We start from the raw sequence: 22,222 nt of genomic DNA, 5'->3' as shown, positions 1-22,222 counted from the left end.
AACTTATGTTTGCCTCTGCTATAATTCATGTAATGAATGAGAATGATCACATCTATATGACATCTTTTTTTTTTTTAGTTTTTTTTTTTCATTTGTGTATGAAAGTTTTAATGTATCTTTCTTCCATTGAATGCTGCCTCATGACCTTCAGACTTTGAAATTCTGAAAGCTGTTAGATGCAATCGCAGTTATATCTATAAACTTGGACAAAATTCTGGTAATTCGCAATTAATATCTCTTCAGCTGCAGCAGGCCATCAATTTCTAGCAGCTTTTCCGCAGCCATTCAACACATACCTTCCAGAAGGAACTTTTGATGAAATGCGCTTTTCTTAATAAATGTATATACGCTAAATTGCATCCAGAGAGTTGGCTGTAGTTGGCTTTGCCACTCACTTTGCTTTTATATTCCATATAGATTAGTTTGAAAATAAATTCTGAATAATAACCAAAATTCCCAGCTAACCTTGCACTTCCTTGTGATTGAACAATTAAGTATTGAGACTGATTGAAAGAGAAAGGTTTATCAATTTATTATCAAATATTTAATTTTGTTATGGATTCTGAAGTTTGGTTTGCTCAACAGCAGTGAAAATGTTAATATTTTTTAAAAATACCACTAAAAAACAGTGGCAACAAATGATATGTATGATTATTTTCTGGATTAGTTTTGGATTTTTTGTGAGCTATAGAAGACAAGATTCTTCAAGTTGTATCTAGCTTTCTGCTCTTTTTTCTGAGTACACCATCATTCTCACATCATAAGACAACCCTGGACATAATGAAGTTTGACAATTGCCTTAAATCCATCACAGGCATAGACATACACAGAATTTTCTGAAGGAGAAAACAGTCACTTTTTTCTAAAAGGGTGGTTTTTTTACTGCAAAACAACATTAAAATCTCTGCTCAAGGAGGGGAGGGTTGAAACCCCTGGACATACTAGCGATCACAAGTCCTCTTTGAACCAAACAAGGCCCAAGCTCTATTGCTAATTTCCAATTTCAGCCATTGCCCTGAAGAGGGAAGAGTCCATGTCAGATTTTTATTCAAATAAGAAAATATACATTGAAAAAAATCACATATATAGAATTTCAATTAATTATGCCATAAAATTGTTAACGTTGAAAAATATCTAACATAAAATTATTTATGAAATATTGAACAAAAAAAATTAAAGTAAAATCAGTGATAAAACTGGAAATGTCCCAGTGAATTCCTGAATTGATGTTCAGCAACACAAACAGTTCTTACTGCTTTTACAGTTCTTATTGATGTACTGGAGTGGGGACTTCCCCTGTGTCCAGTTCCCCTGTTTTGGCAATCAGTGGTACAGTCCAGCTAAAGTTAGTAATAATGCATATATTTATTTTCCCTAGGAGGTTGAACTTGCACTAGCTGGTGTAGTTCAGGATTACGGCATGAAGATGGTCCGATAAAAGTTCTTGTTGTGCTCTTTGATATATCAAACTAGATCTTCGAGTCTTTTGTGGCATCACCTTTCCTCTCCAATAGGTGTGTTGTGCTGGCACAGGAAAATGCAGAATCCTGGTGATAGGTCAGTTGAAAGGCATAGCACTCTGAATTAACCTCAGCTCCACATTTACATAAATCAGACGAAAGCAGTTTACAGAAGTATGAAACAGCCCATGCACTGTCATGAGTAAAGTCATTTCCCTGCTTCAACTAAAAGTAATTGATTTAAGAACTTATACGATTTAAAATATTTTGTGGCTAGTTATATTCTCCCTTGACCACTCATCTCTCCATGCGCTCATCATATGTTGCCATAGAATTCTCTTTTCAGACGAAGAGGTTTTTAGTAGTTATACCTTCACTTCACCGTTGCCCATTGTACATTTAGCAAGTTGGTCCATCTGTTTATCTCCTCATAAATCTGCATGCACCTTGATCCAGGAAAGATTAATTTTTGGGTTGCTGTGGAGAAACATTGAATGACTCTTGCCATAGAATGCTTATAGAATGAATCCTTAATGTCCATAATGCTTAACATACTATCAGTTTTTATATGTACTCGTTTTTTTTCAATCAAAAAGGCCTGAGTTTCTTGTGTCAACCATTAAATTTAGTGGTAGGAATCATAGTTTGAAACTACCTTATTTCTGTGCTTATCCATCACATGAGTATAAGCGCAGCATCTATATATCCTCTGTACCTTTTTAAAATTAAATTTATCTTTCATGTAATCACCGTTTTTAGTGTTCTGCTAAAAAATATTTATTGAAAGGTACTTACTAATGTTCAGAACCAACCTAGGTGGTTAATTATCTGTAATGTTATTTAATCAATTGATAATTTCAATATTATATCACAATTTTCATAATCAATTGAAGATGTGTTTTTTGAAATAAAAATCGCACATCATTTGTAGGTGTTGCAATCCTACTAAGTTACATTTTTCAAGCATTATAATTGCAGCAGATAGACTAAAAAATATGGTAATTTTGCATGATTTACTCTGGATTTCTTAATTATTTTGGTAAACATACAAAAGTATTGAGGTATATCTCAACATTTATGACAACTCTGTGCTCTTGATTCTCTGGCTTCTAGGTCCATTCTGGGGTAAACTATTTTTTGTAATCGCATCATGTTTACTCAGTTTTCAGAGTGAGGGCTGTGTAAACATGGTTTAACATTAATGTTGTCAAGTAACTGAACTGTCACTCACAACTCACAAAGTTGTAATTTTAAGACCACTAAATGTTTTTGGGATGGAATGCAGATTCCTGATTAAGAAAGTTTGTGTGAGAATGCTGTGGGTCATTTAGTGTATAGTGATAATCTCAGATTACGAACACCTTGGCTTACAATTTTTTTTCTAACAAAGATTTTGTTTTTTTTGTTTTTACTGCCTCTGCTAACAAATATTTTAGTTATACAAATACAATGCCACAACAGGCAAAATGCCCAATGAGGTGGCTGAGAAAAAGATGCCCATAAAAATATGGATGTCATATATTTCAAAAATACAGCAACCCAATTGAAAATGCAATTAATAAAAAATTATAAACAATATATACACGTGATAAAATATTATCGAATGCCCATAAAGGATACTTATGGTTGTCTTATTCTAAGTATGGATTCTTGATTTACCCCAACATGTTTATCGTATTTCTTTTTAAACGTGTAAATTGTGTTACAATTTACTACCTCCGGGGGTAAGCTATTCCATTTATTAACAACCCTATTAAAGAAAAATTCCCTGCGACACCATACTGGTGTCCCCTTGTAAAAGCAGTCGATTGACAGTGTACTAAAAGTTCATGGTCCATCCTATCCATCCCATTGAAAATTTTGAACACTTCAATCATATCTCCTTGACACCTGCGTTCATCCAATGTAAACATATTCAAAAAATGAAGTCTCTCTTCATAACTCAAGCCCTGTGTTCCAATAAGGACGCATGTAGCTCTTCTCTGTACCCCTTCAACCAAGTCTATGTCCCTCTGTAGGTATGGTCTCCAAAACCTTACAGCATACTCCAGTCCAGGACGAACTAAGCCTCCAAAAAAGCGGAAGAATGACTTTAGGAGAACGCGAAGGGACCTTTTTGAAAATGAGACCAAGCATTCTATTTGCTTTTTTGACAACCGCTGAACAATGTTCAGAAAACCTAAGCTGCTGGTCAATGAGAATTCCCAAATCAGTGACCCTAGTTGCATTCGGGATAGTGACACATAGTTGATGTGGATGAATGTGCTAATATAAAACAGCTGCTTTATGACCAAAATTTTCTTGCTAATCAAAATGAATTCAATAAGTTACTGTTACTTGAGCAAAAAAGATTAATTTATTTCCACCCGAGAATTGCTTTCCAGATATACCTATCTTTCTCTCTCAAAGATTTTCAGCCATTTCATGTGAAAGGAATGATTAACCTAAAAGAAGATGCATTTTACAAAAAAAAAAAAACTCGGACTTTTTTAAAATGGTTGTAACGGATACGGTAAGACTTAATATCAAACTGAACAGTTTGGAATTTCTCTTTTCCATTAGCATGTGTGTGAGAAAAAAATGAGCTGACTAAACCAAATAGCATGCCACTTCGCACACTTTTTTTCTATGGATCACAAATCTGACTGCACAGCGTAGGGTACATAGTGTAAGGTAAAAAGATGTTCAGGTTTTCATCTTCCTTTAAACTCTCCTTTATCCAAATGTGAAGTTGTTTACCTCAGCCTTCAGTCACTATATATAGTATTTTACACTGCTCCTTAGTATGTAGTGAAACTTATCTTTAAATTTTGGGCCATATCTGTAACAAATTGAACAATTTTTTATACAAACCTAATGAAAATCACATTTTTGTTATGAATGTTTGGTTATGAATGATTCTAGAACTAATTATTTTCATTAGCCAAGGTATCACTGTATATTGAAAGTTACATATTTTAATTTTGTTTCTGTTGCTAAGGGCATGTTTCCATATTTCACAAAATTTTCTATATTTTATGTATATGAGTTTGGTATTAAAAGGAAAATGGTACTTTAGAAAATAAATTCAGTCAGTCTCATTGCTTCATTTTTTTCAGATTATATTGTACGTTCCCATATACAGGGTGATTTCAAAACTCAACGTGCAAACTTTTAGGGGAAGTAGAAAAAACAAAATCAGAAAAAAAAAAATTTTACATAATCTACCTCTCCTAAAATTTTGTATATTGAGTTTTGAACCACCCTGTACATTTGCTGCTGTATTTGTGGCTATGTAAATTGAAAAACACTTGGGAAGCTTTATTAGCTGTCATCTCATAATTTTAAACTGTGGATATCTTGTTTTATTCATGCTGTTTTCATTACAGATTATTTTCATACATGATAATGCTATGCTAAAATTTAGCAAATTGTATTGCTTTGATTGGAATTACAGTAGAACCTCAATTATCTGGGCTAATAATTTCGAAAGGGGAACACAGATAACTGAAAAACACAGTTAAACTGTCAGGCAGGGTTGTGTGTTGATTTTTTTATTTTTTTTAAATTTAAATCACGATTTTTTTCATTTTAATGATTTTTTTAACAATATATATATATATATATATTTCTAACACTAGTCATTAATCTATATTTTCTTAGAATATACAATTAAAGAAATTTTAATTTATAAAAATAACGACTATTTAAATAATATTTGCCAACAAAAGATAAAGAATTATATACAGTGAAACCAGTCTAAAAGATGAAAATCTGTCTTAAATGGAATCAAAATATAGTCTGTTCAATGATTAATGCTTTTATTTGCATCTTTATAAAACGTAAATCTGTCTAAAACGGAATATTATTTCAGTCTGTTGAAGTTCCTTTTTGTACAGGTTTCACTGTACTCGTGAGATATATCAGAACATTTTATTAAGAAAAATAGAAAAAGAAATATTTCTTGAATAGATATTTTACGTACATCATATTGAATATAATTTTACCATGCTTTTGAGAGATGATTGTGAAAATATTTAATTATACTGTACTTGTAACATGCTTTGTTATATCAGTTTTAACCAAATCTATGGCTAGCAGGTTTAAAATGTGGGCACTGCACCCATATGTAAGTCCTGAAAAGCCAAGCTCTTCATCCAGTCTTTCTGGAAGAAACCATATTTGCAGTTATTGTCTGTAACAAAACTTGATATTTTACATTTGAAGTTTCCTTCTGTTGATTTCCCTGAACTAAAAACCAAATTTGCTAAATAATTCATTTCCAGTATGTGATGAGCCAAATGTGGCAATAGCATCAGCATGGATGACTTTAAAACACTGTTTGATAGCACACACAATTGGTTCATTATAGATATTCATCCATCCATTGATTGCTATGCAAACTGTCTGATTTTCTAAGTCAGCTTTACCTCCCATAATTTCATCATTGTAAATCTTGGGCAACCATTTGTCAACTAAATCGGTACGACTATCACATCTCTGATATATTTGATGTATTAATATATATATTAATTCTATAAATAACATTAAAAAATATAATTATTAAAATAATTTAATAAAAATTTAAATCACTTTTTAAAGCTGCATAAATAATTTTATTTGATTAAAACATATTTTTTTCATATCTGAAATAAATTGATTTAAATCAGTGATTTTTTTAAAAACAATCAGTTGAATTTATCTTGATTTAAATCACTACAACCCTGCTGCCGGGAGCGAAAAAATAATAATTTAAAACAACAAATTTGCAAAAAAAAGTTATAATATATTTTCAGTGTTTAAAATGATTATCTGGTGTTTTAATCATATTGTCCGTGCAAAAAAATCTAATACAAAAAAAAAAAAAAAAATTGTACTCATTTATACAGTCACTTAGCCACAATGAAATTACACTTCGCTTCACACTGATGGCAGGTTATTTGTGCCAGGGTACGCCTATTTAAATCAGCTTGATTTGAATTGTGATTAAAATCACTTTTTTTTTTAAATCATTGATTTAAATAAAAAAAAATTAAATTTCCTTTTTCCTTTGTATTAACTTCAATGATATTGAAGTAAAAATAAAGGAAATTACCTAATATGGTATGCGTGTTATTGAGATGGGGTTAAGTTCTTGATTAATAGAAATATGGAAGATCTGATAATAGATATAATTCAACATAATCCCTAGGTGTAGTGCAGAAAGTTAGCTTTTCTATTTCTAGATTTTTTGCATGGAAAATATTACATAAGAACATAGGGAGCTAAACTTAAATATAACTGTACTAAGCTTTTGCAATGCATTACACTAGGGTTCCTCTGATAAAAAAATAAGAAAAAACAAATTTAGTTTTTGTATAAAGCCATAAATTCTATGCCCTAATTAGTGATTTAAAATAATAGATGTTGTACCAACATAAATACCGTTGGACTTGAAATTGTAATACAGAAAGTGAAAAAGTCTCGAGTTAGCTAGTTTTTTTTTTTTTCAAATCTGTGAAAGAATAAAAATGTGTAAATTATATATATATCAAGCACCACATCATGCAAGTCTGAAACACATCATAATAAATTTATGCATCAATTGAGCAAGAAACAGTTCTGTCAATAGAATGTTTCTCATTTAGTTGATGCTGAATGACCCTTTGGTTGTACATTGAATAGGAAAACCCCTGTACCATATTTGATACACTATCAGGCATTTACTTTAAAGGACTTACTATATATGCACACTACAAGAAAAATGTTAATCCACAAAGTTAATTTGGACTCAATGATCTTTCATGCTACATAAACACAAATTTTTGGTGTTTATATTTCTTGCTTGAAGTTTATTTATTGCTTGTTTGTTATTATATTCATTAATGCTAAATTCAGTTTAAGAAATTAGGTGAAAAAAATATGCACTCTTAGTAATTTTCACAAGATTTGTTTTAATCAATAAGCAGTTAGTTAATTTAAATTAAGAAAATCATGTTTTTTTCATACCTTGCCTTGTCTTTCATTAAAAAAACAATACATTTCAACCAACACCTATACATGAGAAGCTTTTCCCTGGCATCTCTTGTAATTAACTGAATCTTCAAATGCTGATCACCCCACGCAGTGTTTCGTTCCTAGATCATATGTGTGCATATGGGGCTGCTGTTTCAATGAATTAGGATGAGACCTCTGAAAATGGAGAAATTCTGTAAAAGAATGAAAAAATACAGTTCTACGAAATGTAAATGTTAATTTTCATTGCAACCTTCACAAAATCTTAAATTACCAATGAAAAAGAAGGGTCATAAGGGGGTTGAAATGCTATGTAGAGAAGTCATGTCGAGTGAAAATCGCTGAAACTATTAATTTAAAATTGGGTCAGTATCTTCATTTTATGATGCAAAGACTCGCTAAGAAGGGATTTCTCAAAATTCACTCCCTAAAGGAGTCTTGAGGAAGAATTTTCTGATTACCAAATTCACAGGAGCAAAGCAGTGGGTAACAGCTAGTCTTGTATATTTGCAATTAAATGCATTTATAATTTAGAATAGTAATAATCCTTTCTTTGGTAAATCAAAGAAGGAACCAACAATAAAGGCAAATAAGGAGGTTAAAGTGTCTCGACACATTATGAGTGCCGTCTTCAAAGGATGAATACAACCTTTATCAACGCTGACTGGGGATCATACTCGGATTGATACGAAATTTTGAGCACATCTGAAAAAAACGTCACTTCAAGTCAGACACTGTGATCAGAATCAAGTGTTCTTCGCATGAGCATTCAGACCAGGGTCTTTTCTCATAGAAGCAAAATTGGTCATTTAATAAAATGTGATACATAACACTTTTTGATTAGCAATAACACTACTAAGCGATTTGAACTCAAAACGTTCAACAATAAAGTTTGTGAACAAAATCGAAATTTAATCTTTAAAATAAATTAGTTTTTGAAATTATCAATTGAGCTGCTCATGAGACATTCGTTGTTGTTTTTGGTGTGTCGTTATCTAAGTAAATTCTGAAACAAATTTTAACGCAAGCATTTTCTTATATTATCTTATTTTCTGTTATGTTATTTCACATACAAATACAACGCCACAACAGGCAAAATGCCCAACAAGGTGGCTGATAAAAAGATGCCCATAAAAATATGGATGTCATATATTTCAAAAATACAGCAACCCAATTGAAAATGCAATTAATAAAAAATTATAAACAATATATACACGTGATAAAATATTATCGAATGCCCATAAAGAAGACTTATGGTTGTCTTATTCTAAGTATGGATTCTCGATTTACCCCAACATGTTTATCGTATTTCTTTTTAAACGTGTCAATTGTGTTACAATTTACTACCTCCGGGGGTGAGTTATTCAATTTATTAACAACCCTATTAAAGAAAAATTCCCTGCGGCACCATACTGGTGTCCCCTTGTAAAAGCAGTCGATTGACGGTGTACTAAAAGTTCATGGTCCATCCTATCCATCCCATTGAAAATTTTGAACACTTCGATCATATCTCCTCGACACCTGCGTTCATCCAATGTAAACATATTCAAAAAATGAAGTCTCTCTTCATAACTCAAGCCCCGTGTGCCAATAAGGACACACGTAGCTCTTCTCTGTACCCCTTCAACCAAGTCTATGTCCCTCTGTAGGTATGGTCTCCACAACCTTACAGCATACTCCAGCCCAGGACGAACTAATCCTCGAAAAAGCGGAAGAATGACTTTAGGAGAACGCAAAGAGACCTTTTTGAAAATGAGACCAAGCATTCTATTCGATTTTTTGACCACAGCTGAACAATGTTCAGAAAACCGAAGTCGCTCGTCAATGAGAATTCCCAAATCAGTGAGCCTAGTTGCATCCGGGACAGTAACACCATTCAACTCGTAAGAGAACCGTGGGTTGTTCGAACCAAAATGAGCGACCATGCACTTATCTACGCTAAACGTCATGCTTCATTCATTTGCCCATGCTGCAATCCTGTTTAAGTTGGTCTGGAGCAACTCCCTATCGCTTTCATTCCCGATTACCCCCATTAGCTTCACGTCATCTGTGAATTTGCTAGTAATCCCATCGATACCCTGATCGAGTTTATCGATAAAAAGTGAAAAGAAGTATGGGGCCAAGGACACTTCCTTGAGGAACTCCACTTGTGACGTCTGTCCAACCAGAGAATTCCCCGTTCACCATAACTTGTTGCGACCTATCTCTTAACCACGATTCTATCCAATTCAGCAAGTTGCCCCCAATTCCAATCTCGTGTAAACGCTTCAAGAGTTTGCCATGTTGGACCCGATCGAATGCCTTCTGGAAATCAAGGTAAACAACGTCGACATTTTTGCTCTTACCCAAAGCCTTAGTCACGTGATCATAGAAGCAAAGGAGGTTAGTTACACATGACTTCTCCTTCCTGAACCCATGCTGATTATCCGACAATACATTATTCTCGTCTATCCCCTTCACAAACTGCCTTTTGATGATAATTTCTAGAATTTTCGAGAGGGAGCTCGTCTAACTCACTGGACGATAATTGGATACACCTTCTCTACTATCCTTCTTAAGTATCGGAACAATGTTAGCAAGTTTCCAATCTCTTGGGACGATACCCTCAGCAACACCACTCCTGTATATCTGTGCGACTGGTTCCAACAATTCATTAGCACATTCCCTGAGGCCCCTGGGATAGATATGATCTGGTCCTGGTGCTTTGCTTGCACATACATTTCTTAGAAGATTTAGGACCTCCACGTCTTCCACTTGAATATCGTTGAGGGTTTTATTACCCCATGCAACACACGTATATCGAATATCATTATCTCCATTAAAAACCGACGCGAAAAAGTCATTGAAAGCACTACACATGCCTACATTGCTCTCTACCCTAGAGCCTCCTATCGAGAGGGGGCCAACTGTCCCCTTACATCCATTATTGACGTATCGAAAAAATGATTTTGGGTCAGAGTCAATATTATCTGCCAACCTAGATTCGACTTCCTTTTTACTATCCCTTATCGCTTTCTTCAACAGTCTTCTTTTATCAGTAAACAATGATAGGTCACCTCGTCCACTTTTATACTCTCGGAATGCCCTTTTCTTTTCAAGATAAAGGTTCCGCACGCTATCCGTGAACCATAGAGGGTGCGATGTACAAACATGCTTTTTTCGAACAAAGGGTATGACGTCGTGCAAAACAGAGGACAGCTTCGTACTAAATTCTTCACATTGACTTACCACCCCTACTGATTCCAATGGGTCTTTGAAAACTTCCGCTGACCTTCCTCTCAAAACATCAAAGTTAGTTCTCCGAAAACAAGGAACCAGTCTTTTGTTATCAACCTTACCCAAGGAAAAGTTACAGTGAAATCTGACTATACGATGGTCACTAGAAGAAAACTCTTCCCCCACCGAAACATGTTCAACTAGATCCTCAGAACTAGTAAGAACTAAATCCAAAATAGCAGTACCCCTAGTTGCTTCTGATACATGCTGATACAAAAAATTTTTGAGCACCAACTTAAGAAAGTCTCTTTCATACTGATTTCCTGATGAAAGGTTGCTGCTGTGGTGGTCGAGTGGTCATAATGACGGACTCGCATCGCGAGGATCCGGGTTCGAACCCCACCGTCGCCATAGCGGTGGTCGGCTGAAGTTGGTTTCTTGTGGTTCCCAACTTCGAGGCGCAAATGCGAGCCGATCTCCCCATTAAATAGTCTCGCCACAGAGAGCAACAGGCCTACAACGATTAATTATTCAATCATTACACTTGTATTTAGAAAAACTGGTGGCAGATGGCAGCACTACACATAACAAGCATTACACAGAAACAAACTTTACGTCAGGTTTCACTACACGTACACACACATTCCCACATGTACCAATTCGTTAGAGGTTCCGCAGGGGAATATGAACGAGGTACATGTGGGGTTTAGTAGTAGTAGATGAAAGGTTCTCCCAATTAATACCTGGGTAATTGAAATCCCCTAGTATGAGGACCCTCTTGCGCTTACATGTGTAGGAAATTTCATCATGCAATTTGGTGATGTAGTTTGGATCCCTATTCGGTGCATTGTAACAAACCCCAACAATAAGTTTATGACGTCTTTTGTTCTCAAGTTCAACCCATATGGTTTCAATATCACTTCTCTGCACGTTACACTCTCTAGCCTTCAAACATGATTTCACGTATATCAACACTCCACCCCCTTTCCTATCAGATCTATTTCTCAAAAAAGTATCGTATCCTGAGATGTGTAAGAAAGATTCATCCCCCAAGATTCTGTAATGGCTATAAGATCCAAGCCCTCCACAACTATCATAGTTTCTAAAAAATATTTCTTATTACCCAAGCTCCTGGCTTCGGGTGAACGGTTGTGATTTCGGTTGTGAACGGTTCCACAGGAGAAAATAGAGTTTCTCACCAAGCAATGTAACAAGATAATGAACAAATAAAAAAAAGAAGACATGATATTTTATGTTATTTCCTATCCAAAACATCATTCACTAGATAACTAATTTATACACTGAAAGTTATATTGCCGAGTCTGACGAAAATAGTTTTCACCTTTTTTTTTTATTACCTGCAGAAGATAGTGCAATGATGATGGAAATAGATCATGAGGTTGGCCAAGTGTATGTGGAACAGATGCAAGTCCTGAGCCCAGCTCAAGAAGATATGCATGCATTCCGTCCTTCATCCGAATCAGTGTCAGCCAGACTAACCGCTCCAATTGTAACTACTTTTGTAGATACAGACAAAATAAGCTTTGAGAGGTAGATTTTTTTTCCTTTTCAAATGTTTTATCTTTTATGTGATAATGCATATATTTCATGTAAACTTTCATCTCTTGAATTTTCATATTCTATTAATAACTCCTCTAGATCCCAGGTTTCTCAATATAAATACCTTGGTGTCATTATTTCAGCAGACCTGCGCTGGAATAAACATATCGATTATACCTACCAAAAAAATGTCTCAATAAACTTTTCTTTCTTCACTGCAACCTTAAATACTTTATTCATGATATTAGACTCCCTCTTTATCAAACCTATATTTTTCCAGTTCTCTCCTATGCCTCTAAAATTTGGGACCCCTACACTGCTAGCAATATCGCTGTCATACGTGTCATAAGTCAGTCGTGAAGCTTACGCACCAATATCGCCAGGGCAGGCACGATCCGGCTGTCCTGCCCATTTAAGGTTTGAGAATAGGTTGAGGTCGTTTCGGCCCTGATGCCTCTAATCATTCGCTTTTATGGACCTGACTGCATGTGTCCTCCGAGCGCCAGCTATCCTGGGGGAAATATCGTGAAGCTGGAATCAATACAAAATAAATCCACCCATTTTATCTGCGACAGTTGGTTCTCCTTTGTGTCTGTTTCCAGACTGAAATGCAAACTTAATCTTCTCCCTCTATGCTCACTGTCTTTTTTCTCGATTAACCATGCCTTTTAAAGTGCTTTATGGACATTTAAATTTTGATACCTCTAGTATTAACTGGAAACCAACATATATCTCTAGCAGACTTGACCATAAACATAAAATAAACCCTATTTCTGCTTCCACTGACTGCTTGAAATTTAACTGAACTTTCGGCTGGAACTTTCCTCCACTGTCATTGATTCACCCATGCTATTTATATTTTCAAAAAATGTAAAACATTTTTTCTGTCACCATCAACCGTATTCACATGTATAGGGACTTGGTCACCATTATTGTATAAATAAATAAATAAATGTGAGGACTGTGAATTCTTGAAGGTTTTTGAGCAGGGCTGGACAAATCCTAGGTGCCAGGTCACCATGGCGACTAAAAAATTGCTATTGGTACCTGAAATTTTCTTTGTGTAGTTACTAAATTACAGGCTGAGAACCAGAAATTATTTGTAATTTATAGCAGCATATCTGCAAACATGAAAGAGGGTCATTATGCTCTTAAAAAGTCAAAAGAAATATTATTTTGGACCTCTTTCTTCAGGTAAAAAATTTTTTCGTGCCCAAAAAAATGTTCTGGTGTAACACCGCGAGACGCAGACGGTGTTACAGTTTCTGGCGCCTCGACGGTCTCTCGTAATAATAGAGCTGCCGACATGAAGGGAACCGGCGAGTTCCGAGAAGCAATTCTTCTGAGGAACCGCTGGTACCATTGGGCCTATATAAGGCGAGACGCTGTTAAAAACGGAGTCTTTTCCCCTGTAGTCGAGAAGGAAGTGCGAGTAGAACGAAAGAGGGAATCTCTGGTGATGAATATGGACGATGAGAACTGAGGTGGATCTGAAAGATTTGGTGGTGAGTGCCGTATCAATATAGTCTCGGAATTATCTCTCTCAATAACTAATTCAATTTTTATGTTTGTGGAGGTAATTAATCGTTTAACATTCGGCATGTCAAGTTCATGTATTTGCGATGGTATTATATCATGTTGGATAAGGATCTCTTCTTCGAATAGCTCTTGTTTTATTTGTTAATTTATTAAATTAATTTGTTATTATTAATCTCTTTTGTGTGTATTCCATTAATTTTCAATGGTCAATTTCTTTGTTGACGGACGTCACAAAACACAACGCAAAAATAGTCCTTAATCGTAAATTTAATTGTTTTCCTTATTGTGCCCATTCCCCAGTCGACACCGTCACACTGGCACCTAGATTTTTTTTGTGATTTGCTCATCTCTGTTCTTGGCAGTATATGTTTTTGTCTTATGGTGTATTTTATTAAATGTACTTTTTATTGAATTCAATGTGAAAATGAAAAAAAAAGATTCCACAAAATATATATGGCAAAATGTGCTCATGATCCAACACACTCATATATCAAAGCAACCCTCCCTATAAGAAATGACACAAATTCAAATGATTTTTTTTACAACTTGTTCCTTCACTGCCACAATTCTTAAAAAGATAAAGTACAGCTTGATTTGTTGTATATTATTGCATTTTTACTTATTTTTGTGAATGATGTAAGAGAGTAGGAGCTTTAATTTGAAATCCCTGCATGCATTAACACACACACAACAAGAAAGAGTCAGACAGTCTTTCATAGGCTTATACTATGAATGCCACTTAATTGGAGAGGGGTCATTATACAGGTTTTGATTGTATATGCAGGGTGAAAACTTAACTCAATTTCACCTCATAACTTGCTCATCTTAAATGTCATTTATTTTACTAAAGGTCGTATATATACCAAGGTACAAAATCTAATTCTTTTATATGGCCCCCTCTTGTCTTCTAATTCTTATTTAAATAGTTGTTCTTTCCCTCCTGAGCCCAAGGAGGTGGGGACCATGTTTCTAAGTGCAATATTTGCTGAGATATTTCGATTAAAAATCACTGAAAACGAGGGAAAGAACCACATAAACTAACAAGCACTGGTCCTTGTGCTGTTCTTTCCAATATTTTCAGTAATTTTTTGAATTCAAATATTTCAGCATATATTGCACTTGAAAACATTTTTCTGTTGGGGTCAGGAGAGAGAGAGGACAACTTTCTAATTAAGAGTTGGAGGGCAAGGGAATATAAATTTTTTTTTTTATCTTGGTACATATACGGCCCATAGTAAAATAAAAGATTCACATATAAGATGAACATGTTATTTAAATACTTTGATATTAACTATTTATATTATATAAGTGCATGCTTATTATTAACTAAAGTAGGAGTACTGGTAAGGATAAGAATGGGAGACCCCATGCAGATTAGAAAATCCTGTATTGCCACTTCAACAGATTGGTTATGGAGACCAGGTGTTGGAAAAAAAAACAATGTATAAAGTGAGAAACATTAAGTAGGATTTAAAGGAAATAGCTTTTTGGCGAGGGGGGGGGGGTGGTGGTGGTGAAGGAAAAGAAAACCTCATATCAGTGATGACAAGTGTTTGTACATATGTACAGACTTCACGTGCACATTGTTCATTCCAAGGCATTTTCATCGAGAAGATGGTTAAATACAATCGTTTTGAACAACGCTAAGGATTTCTTTCGAACACTCAATGGCAGAGAATTCCAAATGTAAATACCCCGGAAGAAAACCGTATTTTTCTTGAAATTTGTTCTCGCTGTAGGGGTCGGGATACAGTTTCTGGAGGATAATCGTGTGCAGGGATAGGAAAAGAGGGAATATGTGTTGGTTTATGTAGTGATTCATACATTATTGTTGTTAATTGATATTTTACGAAGCTATCTAATGGAAGAATTCACCAGAATTTAAAAAAAGGAGCTGTGTGCTCATTAAATGAGGTAAAGCTCATCACCCTCAATATTTTCTTTTGAGCAATTATCAGGGGTTTAGAGATATTTGAGTGGCAGATGGCCATACTTCTAAGCAATAAGTTAATTTAGAGAAAAACAGTGAAAAATTTAACATGCACACACACATTACATAAATAAAAGGGTACGAAATGCCTTGCTTTCGAAAATATGTATATAAAGGAGTTTAATGATTTGCTGACTTCTAGTATATGGTTAGACCATGAAAGATGCTCATCAATTAAAACTCTGAGGTATTTAACCAAATCGACAAACTTTAACTCATCCTGTTTGAATTTTATTGGCAATGGCACAGTGTCCAACGGCTTTTGCCAAGGTCTGAAAAGTATGCAAACTGATTTAGAAGTATTAAGTTGTAGCTTATTCACTGATAGCCAAGGTGCTTAATAAGTTCATATCATAGTTGATTTCATCTATGATTTGAGGAATTTGTTTTCCTGAATTTAAAAGAGCCGTGTCATCTGCATACATAAACACTTTGCAATTTCTGAATATTTTATAAATATCATTGACATAGACTAGAAATAAAAGTGGTCTGAGGCAAGGTCCCTGAGCTACCCCGCAAGTGACGTTGTTGACACTAGAGTTGTATGCTCCGATATTTACAAATTGTTTCTTGTTACCTCTCAAACAACTTTAATGCTACACCACAAATTCCATAGAGAGCGAGTTTTTTAAGTAAAATTTTGTGGTTTATGAAATCAAATGTTTTCTCTAGGAGTTGAAATGTGATTTGTCTGAAACTGCAGCAGTTGTGTAAATCAATAACATTGCGCAACACTGATTTTGGTGCCAGGGATTTTTTAACTGACTTTATGTGTATTTCATAAGCTGAAAGCAAATATGGCAGTTTTTACCCATCAGCTTTTGTTTGTGAGATATGAAAATAGCATTATTCATGTTAACATATTAAATTAGGCTTAGAGTATAGGCGTTAAATTTTAAAAAGATGCTTAGTTAATTTTTATCATTTCAATTGATTGAAAAAAACATAGCAATACTCCTGTAAATTTAAATAGCTTAGTTAAAAATCAGAAATGAAAACAATCAGATAAAAGCAGCAAAAGTTATTCTGTTCCACTCCAAAAGCTTCTTTTGTTTGAAATTCTTGAGTGAACTTTGTTTACACAGTTTCTTTGCAGATTCCAACAGCAATCTGCCATTACATGAGTACCCCATCTGCCCTGGTATCGGTTGTCCATTGTTTTATGTGCTGGTGAAATCATTCACCTTTTTCCTCACTAATATCGTCCAGATTTTCAGGGGAAATGATCTAAGTGGCTGTGCAAGTAATGAGCCTTTATGCTCATACTACAACCAAGGGGTCTAAAGTTTTTGAGCATGCTGTTAACTAGTTAAACATAGTTTTCAGCCTTGTGGTTACCAAGAAATTTCTTCACAACAATTATATACCAATGAGATCCACGCTGCCTCATTCATGGAATCTGCAATATGAGGATCATTTATGAACTGTCTGATTTGAGGACCATCAAAAATTCCAACTTTAAGTTTTTCTGTACTTATTCCATGTATTTTTTGTCCTATGCATGCAAAGCAAGTGCTGCTCTGATCAAGATCTTTCATGAACTGTTTCATTAACCCTAGCTTTATTTACAGTGGAGACAAGATGATCTCCTCTGACTAAGGATTCATGAACAACATTTCTTTCTCCAACAACCCTGTTCTCTCTCAGTAAACTTCCCCTGTCTTCTTATCGGTCGTAGGTCCTCGGCTGTACTTCTACTACGATTCGGGGACGAAATAATTAGGTTCTAGACTCCCAAAAGAAAAAACAACACTTTATTTCATTTATTATCCAACATCCCCCAACGAAACCGCCATGTCTCTTCGGTACACTACCTCTTTACAACTTTCACACTACCTCTCACTTTTTGAATGCCCCAATTCATTCTCTTTCCCTTCTCTCGTGACTCCTGTTTCTCCCAGGCCTTCTTTTCATTCTCTTCTCCTGAACCTTACACATCCCATCATCAAAAAGCACATCCACAAATTTTAAAATAATGATGATGCTTCAAAAGCATAACTCAGTTTCTCAACGGCAACCGTGACAGGGCATCTGCAATACCTTGCATATCACCTCGGGACCCCTGGGCCAACGCATGATGCTATCTGGCAGGCGAGCAGCAGCTGTGGAGGCGGCCATACCACTCTTGAACGGCAAATAACGTTTGTTCACCCAAGAGTTCATGGGGTGGTGGTCGCCACTGGTATAAGTGAAGGATGACCTTTCTCTGCCCTTATTGCTGGGTACACCGTTGTTGGCGATCGAGGACTTAGCCGGTTGGCTTTTGGCTTTCTCGGTTTTTGGCTGCCAGTTTGGAGCTCTGTTGATTCCCTTGGCAAATGGACACAAAAACAATTGCCAGTCCGATTGCTTGGACATTTCCTGCCTATACTGGAACCGGTTCGGTGCCAATTTCCTCCTGTTAACAGGATGTCCATTGTCGTATCATTTTGAGTTCATCTTCAGCTGTGAGGCCTTGCCCTCGGAAGTGGACTTGTCCCAATTGGTCTTGTACACATCTACGAGGAGAGGTGGTACCTTGGCACTGTTCTCGGCGACGTCGTGGCCTTCTTCAGTGATCGCTCTCTGGGTGGATTCGTGGGTCTTGTACTCGTCGAGGGCAAACATTTTTTTCACCATGTCCCGTTCACTTAGAGGCCGCACTTCATACAGACACCTGGTATTTTAGATCTTCAATTATTGATGACTGTCACGTCGATGACTTCGCCGTGCTCTGACATTAACTGTGACACTGATTCGGGTGTCACTTTCTCGGACAGCATATTGCAGACCAGGTTCATTTTAGCTCACTCCATTCATCCAGATAGTGTTCCCTAAAATCTGCTGGGACACGTTTTTTCTTTTAATCTGTGATGATTAAATCTCTTAGTTGCTCAAACATCGTGACCCCCAAAGCCGCTGTCCATCCGTCAAAATAGGTACACAGTTCATGGTAGAAGTCTCTCCAGGTGTCCTCTTGATTTTTGTGGCGCAAAGAAAACATCTGCCGGAACTTCTCTGGGGTGAGTTTGAATCTCCTCAATAATAATTCTTTAACTTGATTATAGTCCCGTACTTGCTCTTCCGGCTCGTGGGCAATTAACTGGTTCATTTCGTAGGGAAGAAGTCCAAAGAGCTCAGCTAACCAATCTTCTTGAGCCAGGGCCACGTGTCTTCTTCCATCCTGAATTTTTGCATCATGTTCTGGAAATCCCCCAGCTGGGGGTTCTGCTGTGCCCAGCCTGATTATCCTACTCTCTTCTGACTCCAGTCTCAATCCTCAGTTTTTTCGAGTTCATATTCTTTTTCTCTATGCCGCTCCTCCATCTCCATCCCTCTATGCCACTCCTCCATCTCCATCCCTCTACGTTGCTCCTCCATCTCTACTCTTTCTTTCCTATTGCCTGTGATAGTTTTCAGCATCTCTCTGCATGTCGTTTCATTGTACGCTTCACTTTCCTGTATGACACTCACTAATTGCATTAAGTTGAACTCTGGTCGGACTTCTACCCCCAAGTTGGTGGCCATGGTCTCCAGATCTTCCTTGTTCCCTTTTGCCAAACATGCCATCTTTACCTATCGTCTTGATACCGCCACGCAATACCTGTTTCTCTTCCCTAGGCAGGATTGCCCCTATCATCACCGTAGTCAGGTTGACTTCAGGAAAAAAAAAAGTGGGAGCTCGACGCTGCTGCTATCATTATGTACGAACCAGTGGGGTTCCACCGTGGCTAGGACTCTGTTCTACTAATTCAGCTCACAGTCGTTGAAGCCACGATCCTATCCTGTTGACTGCGCCAGTAAACTTTCCCCATCATCGTCTTATCGGTCGTAAGTCCTCGGCTGTACTTCTACTATGATTCGGGGACAAAATAACTGGGTTCTAGACTCCCAAAAGAAAAAACATTACTATTTCAAGGAAACAGTTATTTTCCGGATATTATGCTGAGGTGAGCTCGGAAAGAAAAGTCATCACGTCTCCGCCGGGACATGATGACTTTTCTTTCCGAGCTCACCTCAGCATAATATCCGGAAAATAACTGTTTCCTTGATATCTCTGGCTGAGAAAAAAGCCATCTAAATCTCTCATTACTATTTCATTTATTATCTAACATCCCCCAACGAAACCGTCATGCCTGTTCGGTACAAACTGTCACACTACCTCTCACTTTTCGAATGTCTCAATTCGTTCTCTTTCCTTTCTCTCGCGACTCTTGTTTCTCCCAGGTCTTTTTCCCATTCTCTTCTCCTGAACCTTACACTCTTGTAGGCCACTCTTTCCCTATCCAGTGGTATTGCTTGTCTCTGCTATCCCATAGGTACAAGAAGCAAGAATATTTCATGTAGCGCCCTTGCTGACCAAGGAGAAAGTTAACCATTTTCAAGTCCACACAAATTACTCATTGATGTGAAACTAATCTTCTCCTTGACCAAAGTGATAGTATCATATTTGTCTTTCATTTTGGTTGAGTGAACAATGGGTATTGATCCCCCTTTCTCTTCCCACTGTCGTAGATGTTCTGTACAAGTTTTACACACTAAATGTATGTGAAGTCCAAACTTTGCCTTGGTCACCAAGCCTAATGCTAACGTTCCCAAGGTAAGATCTTTTAGCAAAATCAGAAATGGCTTTTCTGTTCTCTTTTAGGGTGTACTCACCATATAGCAAAATACATCAGGATGATTACTACAACTTCTTCGACTGGATGTTATTTTTTTCATCAGCCCTCAAAACAAAGAGCTTTATAAGTTATGTACTTGTTTGCGATTTGCGAAATGGAAATCCCAAAAAAAAAATTAAAACTTTATTTAAATCCGGATTGTCCCATTACCATGCTGTATGGAAGCTGGATGACACACATCTAACTTGCACACACGGAGCAACAAAGTCAGAATAGAAAATAAAATATAAAAGATAAAACAAACAAACTGAATGCCATGTATCGACACCCTCCCAACTATAAACAGTAGTTATGTTAAATGTAAAGACTAGGTTATGTCAATAAATACAGCTTCATGCAATCAGCTGATAGCACTATAGAGAAGAAGGAATAAAAAAGCAGAGGAAAACGAATACACATAAAAAACTTAATTACTACTCATTGTTAAAATATTGCATAATTTAGCTACGCTGAATCTCAAAAACAAGATCTGATAGAGAAAAATAGCTTTCATATTTGAACAAGCACACCAAATATAGTCAAAAGGAATTAAAAAATTCCAGGCACCAAAAAAAAGGATTTTTTATAACGCTGTGTAAAAAAATTGAAAGTTTTCACCTTGTGACTACATAAAAATATTGTGTTTAAAGTTAAGAAACTTTATGGTCATTAAAAGACAAGCTCTGTGAAAGTCTTAAAATTTCAAAAATAATTTAAACAGTACAAGTTATTTGGTCAGTTTCAACAATAAGGGCAGTATTCACCGTCAAATTGAAAGATACCCAGGCCACATCACCATATGGCAATATTGGCTCATTGTCCTCATAGACTGGATACCTCTAGCAATTTATTCATAAAAAAACATACATTGCAATCATAACAAATATGAATTATATATTATAATATATAATTCATATTATATTATATCATATCACATATGATGTATTATATCACAACATATAAATTTCATAATCTAAGTATAAAATCAGTTGCAAGATCACAATTTACGTATACAATCGGAAATCAAGCATATAATTGAATATTACATATTAAATCTTAATTCAAATATAAAATCCTAAATCACATATTGAAATATATAATAAATCAGATAAAATTCATAATCTATTTCATCCTCAATTTAAATTGTTAGATTTCCACGGCATTATACTGTTCTTGTGCTATCAATCAGTCTTCTTTATAGTTTATCAGTTTCTTTTTTCTTTGTGAACGCAAGGTGGTGAGGTTGTACTTGTGCTATTGGCTGATATGGCGTCTGTGGGATCACTTTGTGTTCATTGTCTTCAGTTCATCTAATTATTTTCTTGACTTTATCTATTCTACTTTTGTTTTTAAAAATCTCTCTGATCCAGAGTGTGGCATTTTTAGCAGCAGGCACAGTCATGTGCTTTAGATGTGCAGGTAATTTACATGTTGTCAAGTGATGAATGGGAGTGCTGATTTCACCACAAAGGCAATGATCTGTTCCTCGTTTTTTGAAGCGGTGTATTCACTGACATGGTTTAAACTAGTCACAATTTTTTGATAAGAGATCGACACAGATCGGTTAAATTCAGGTTTTTAACCAATCTATGTTGATCTCTTATCCAAAAATTGTGACTACAGTTTAAACCAGGGTTGTTTGGTTTAAACCACGTTGGTTTAAACAACTGGTTTTTTTAAAAAAACCACTTTGGTTATTTTCAAAAAATCAGATAAAAGTGGCCTAAATATTATTTTTTTCCCTGAAAAATATCATATTTTTTCATTATTAGCCAAAATGTTTCATATTTACCTCCTTTTATATCCTTGGGGTACATTCTGACGGTATATCTTTAAATGACATA

The 22,222-nt window shown here is 35.7% G+C and overlaps 1 protein-coding gene across 1 annotated transcript in view; it reads left to right on the top strand.

Moving 5' to 3' along the window:
* LOC149086295 (ankyrin repeat domain-containing protein 13D) overlaps positions 1 to 22,222 on the top strand; it is a 97,180-nt gene that overhangs the window by 54,777 nt on the left and 20,181 nt on the right. Inside the window, exon 7 of the mRNA XM_089232318.1 lies at positions 12,014 to 12,200. Coding sequence (XP_089088444.1) covers positions 12,014 to 12,200 — 187 coding nt within the window. The remainder of the gene's footprint in view (positions 1 to 12,013; positions 12,201 to 22,222) is intronic.

The sequence above is a fragment of the Pholcus phalangioides genome, unplaced genomic scaffold (assembly GCF_987345545.1).
Source record: "Pholcus phalangioides strain wild (caught in Gottingen) unplaced genomic scaffold, Ppha-v1.0 ptg000005l_1, whole genome shotgun sequence".
Lineage (NCBI taxonomy): Eukaryota > Metazoa > Arthropoda > Arachnida > Araneae > Pholcidae > Pholcus > Pholcus phalangioides.
This window is presented reverse-complemented; position numbering and strand designations above follow the sequence as displayed.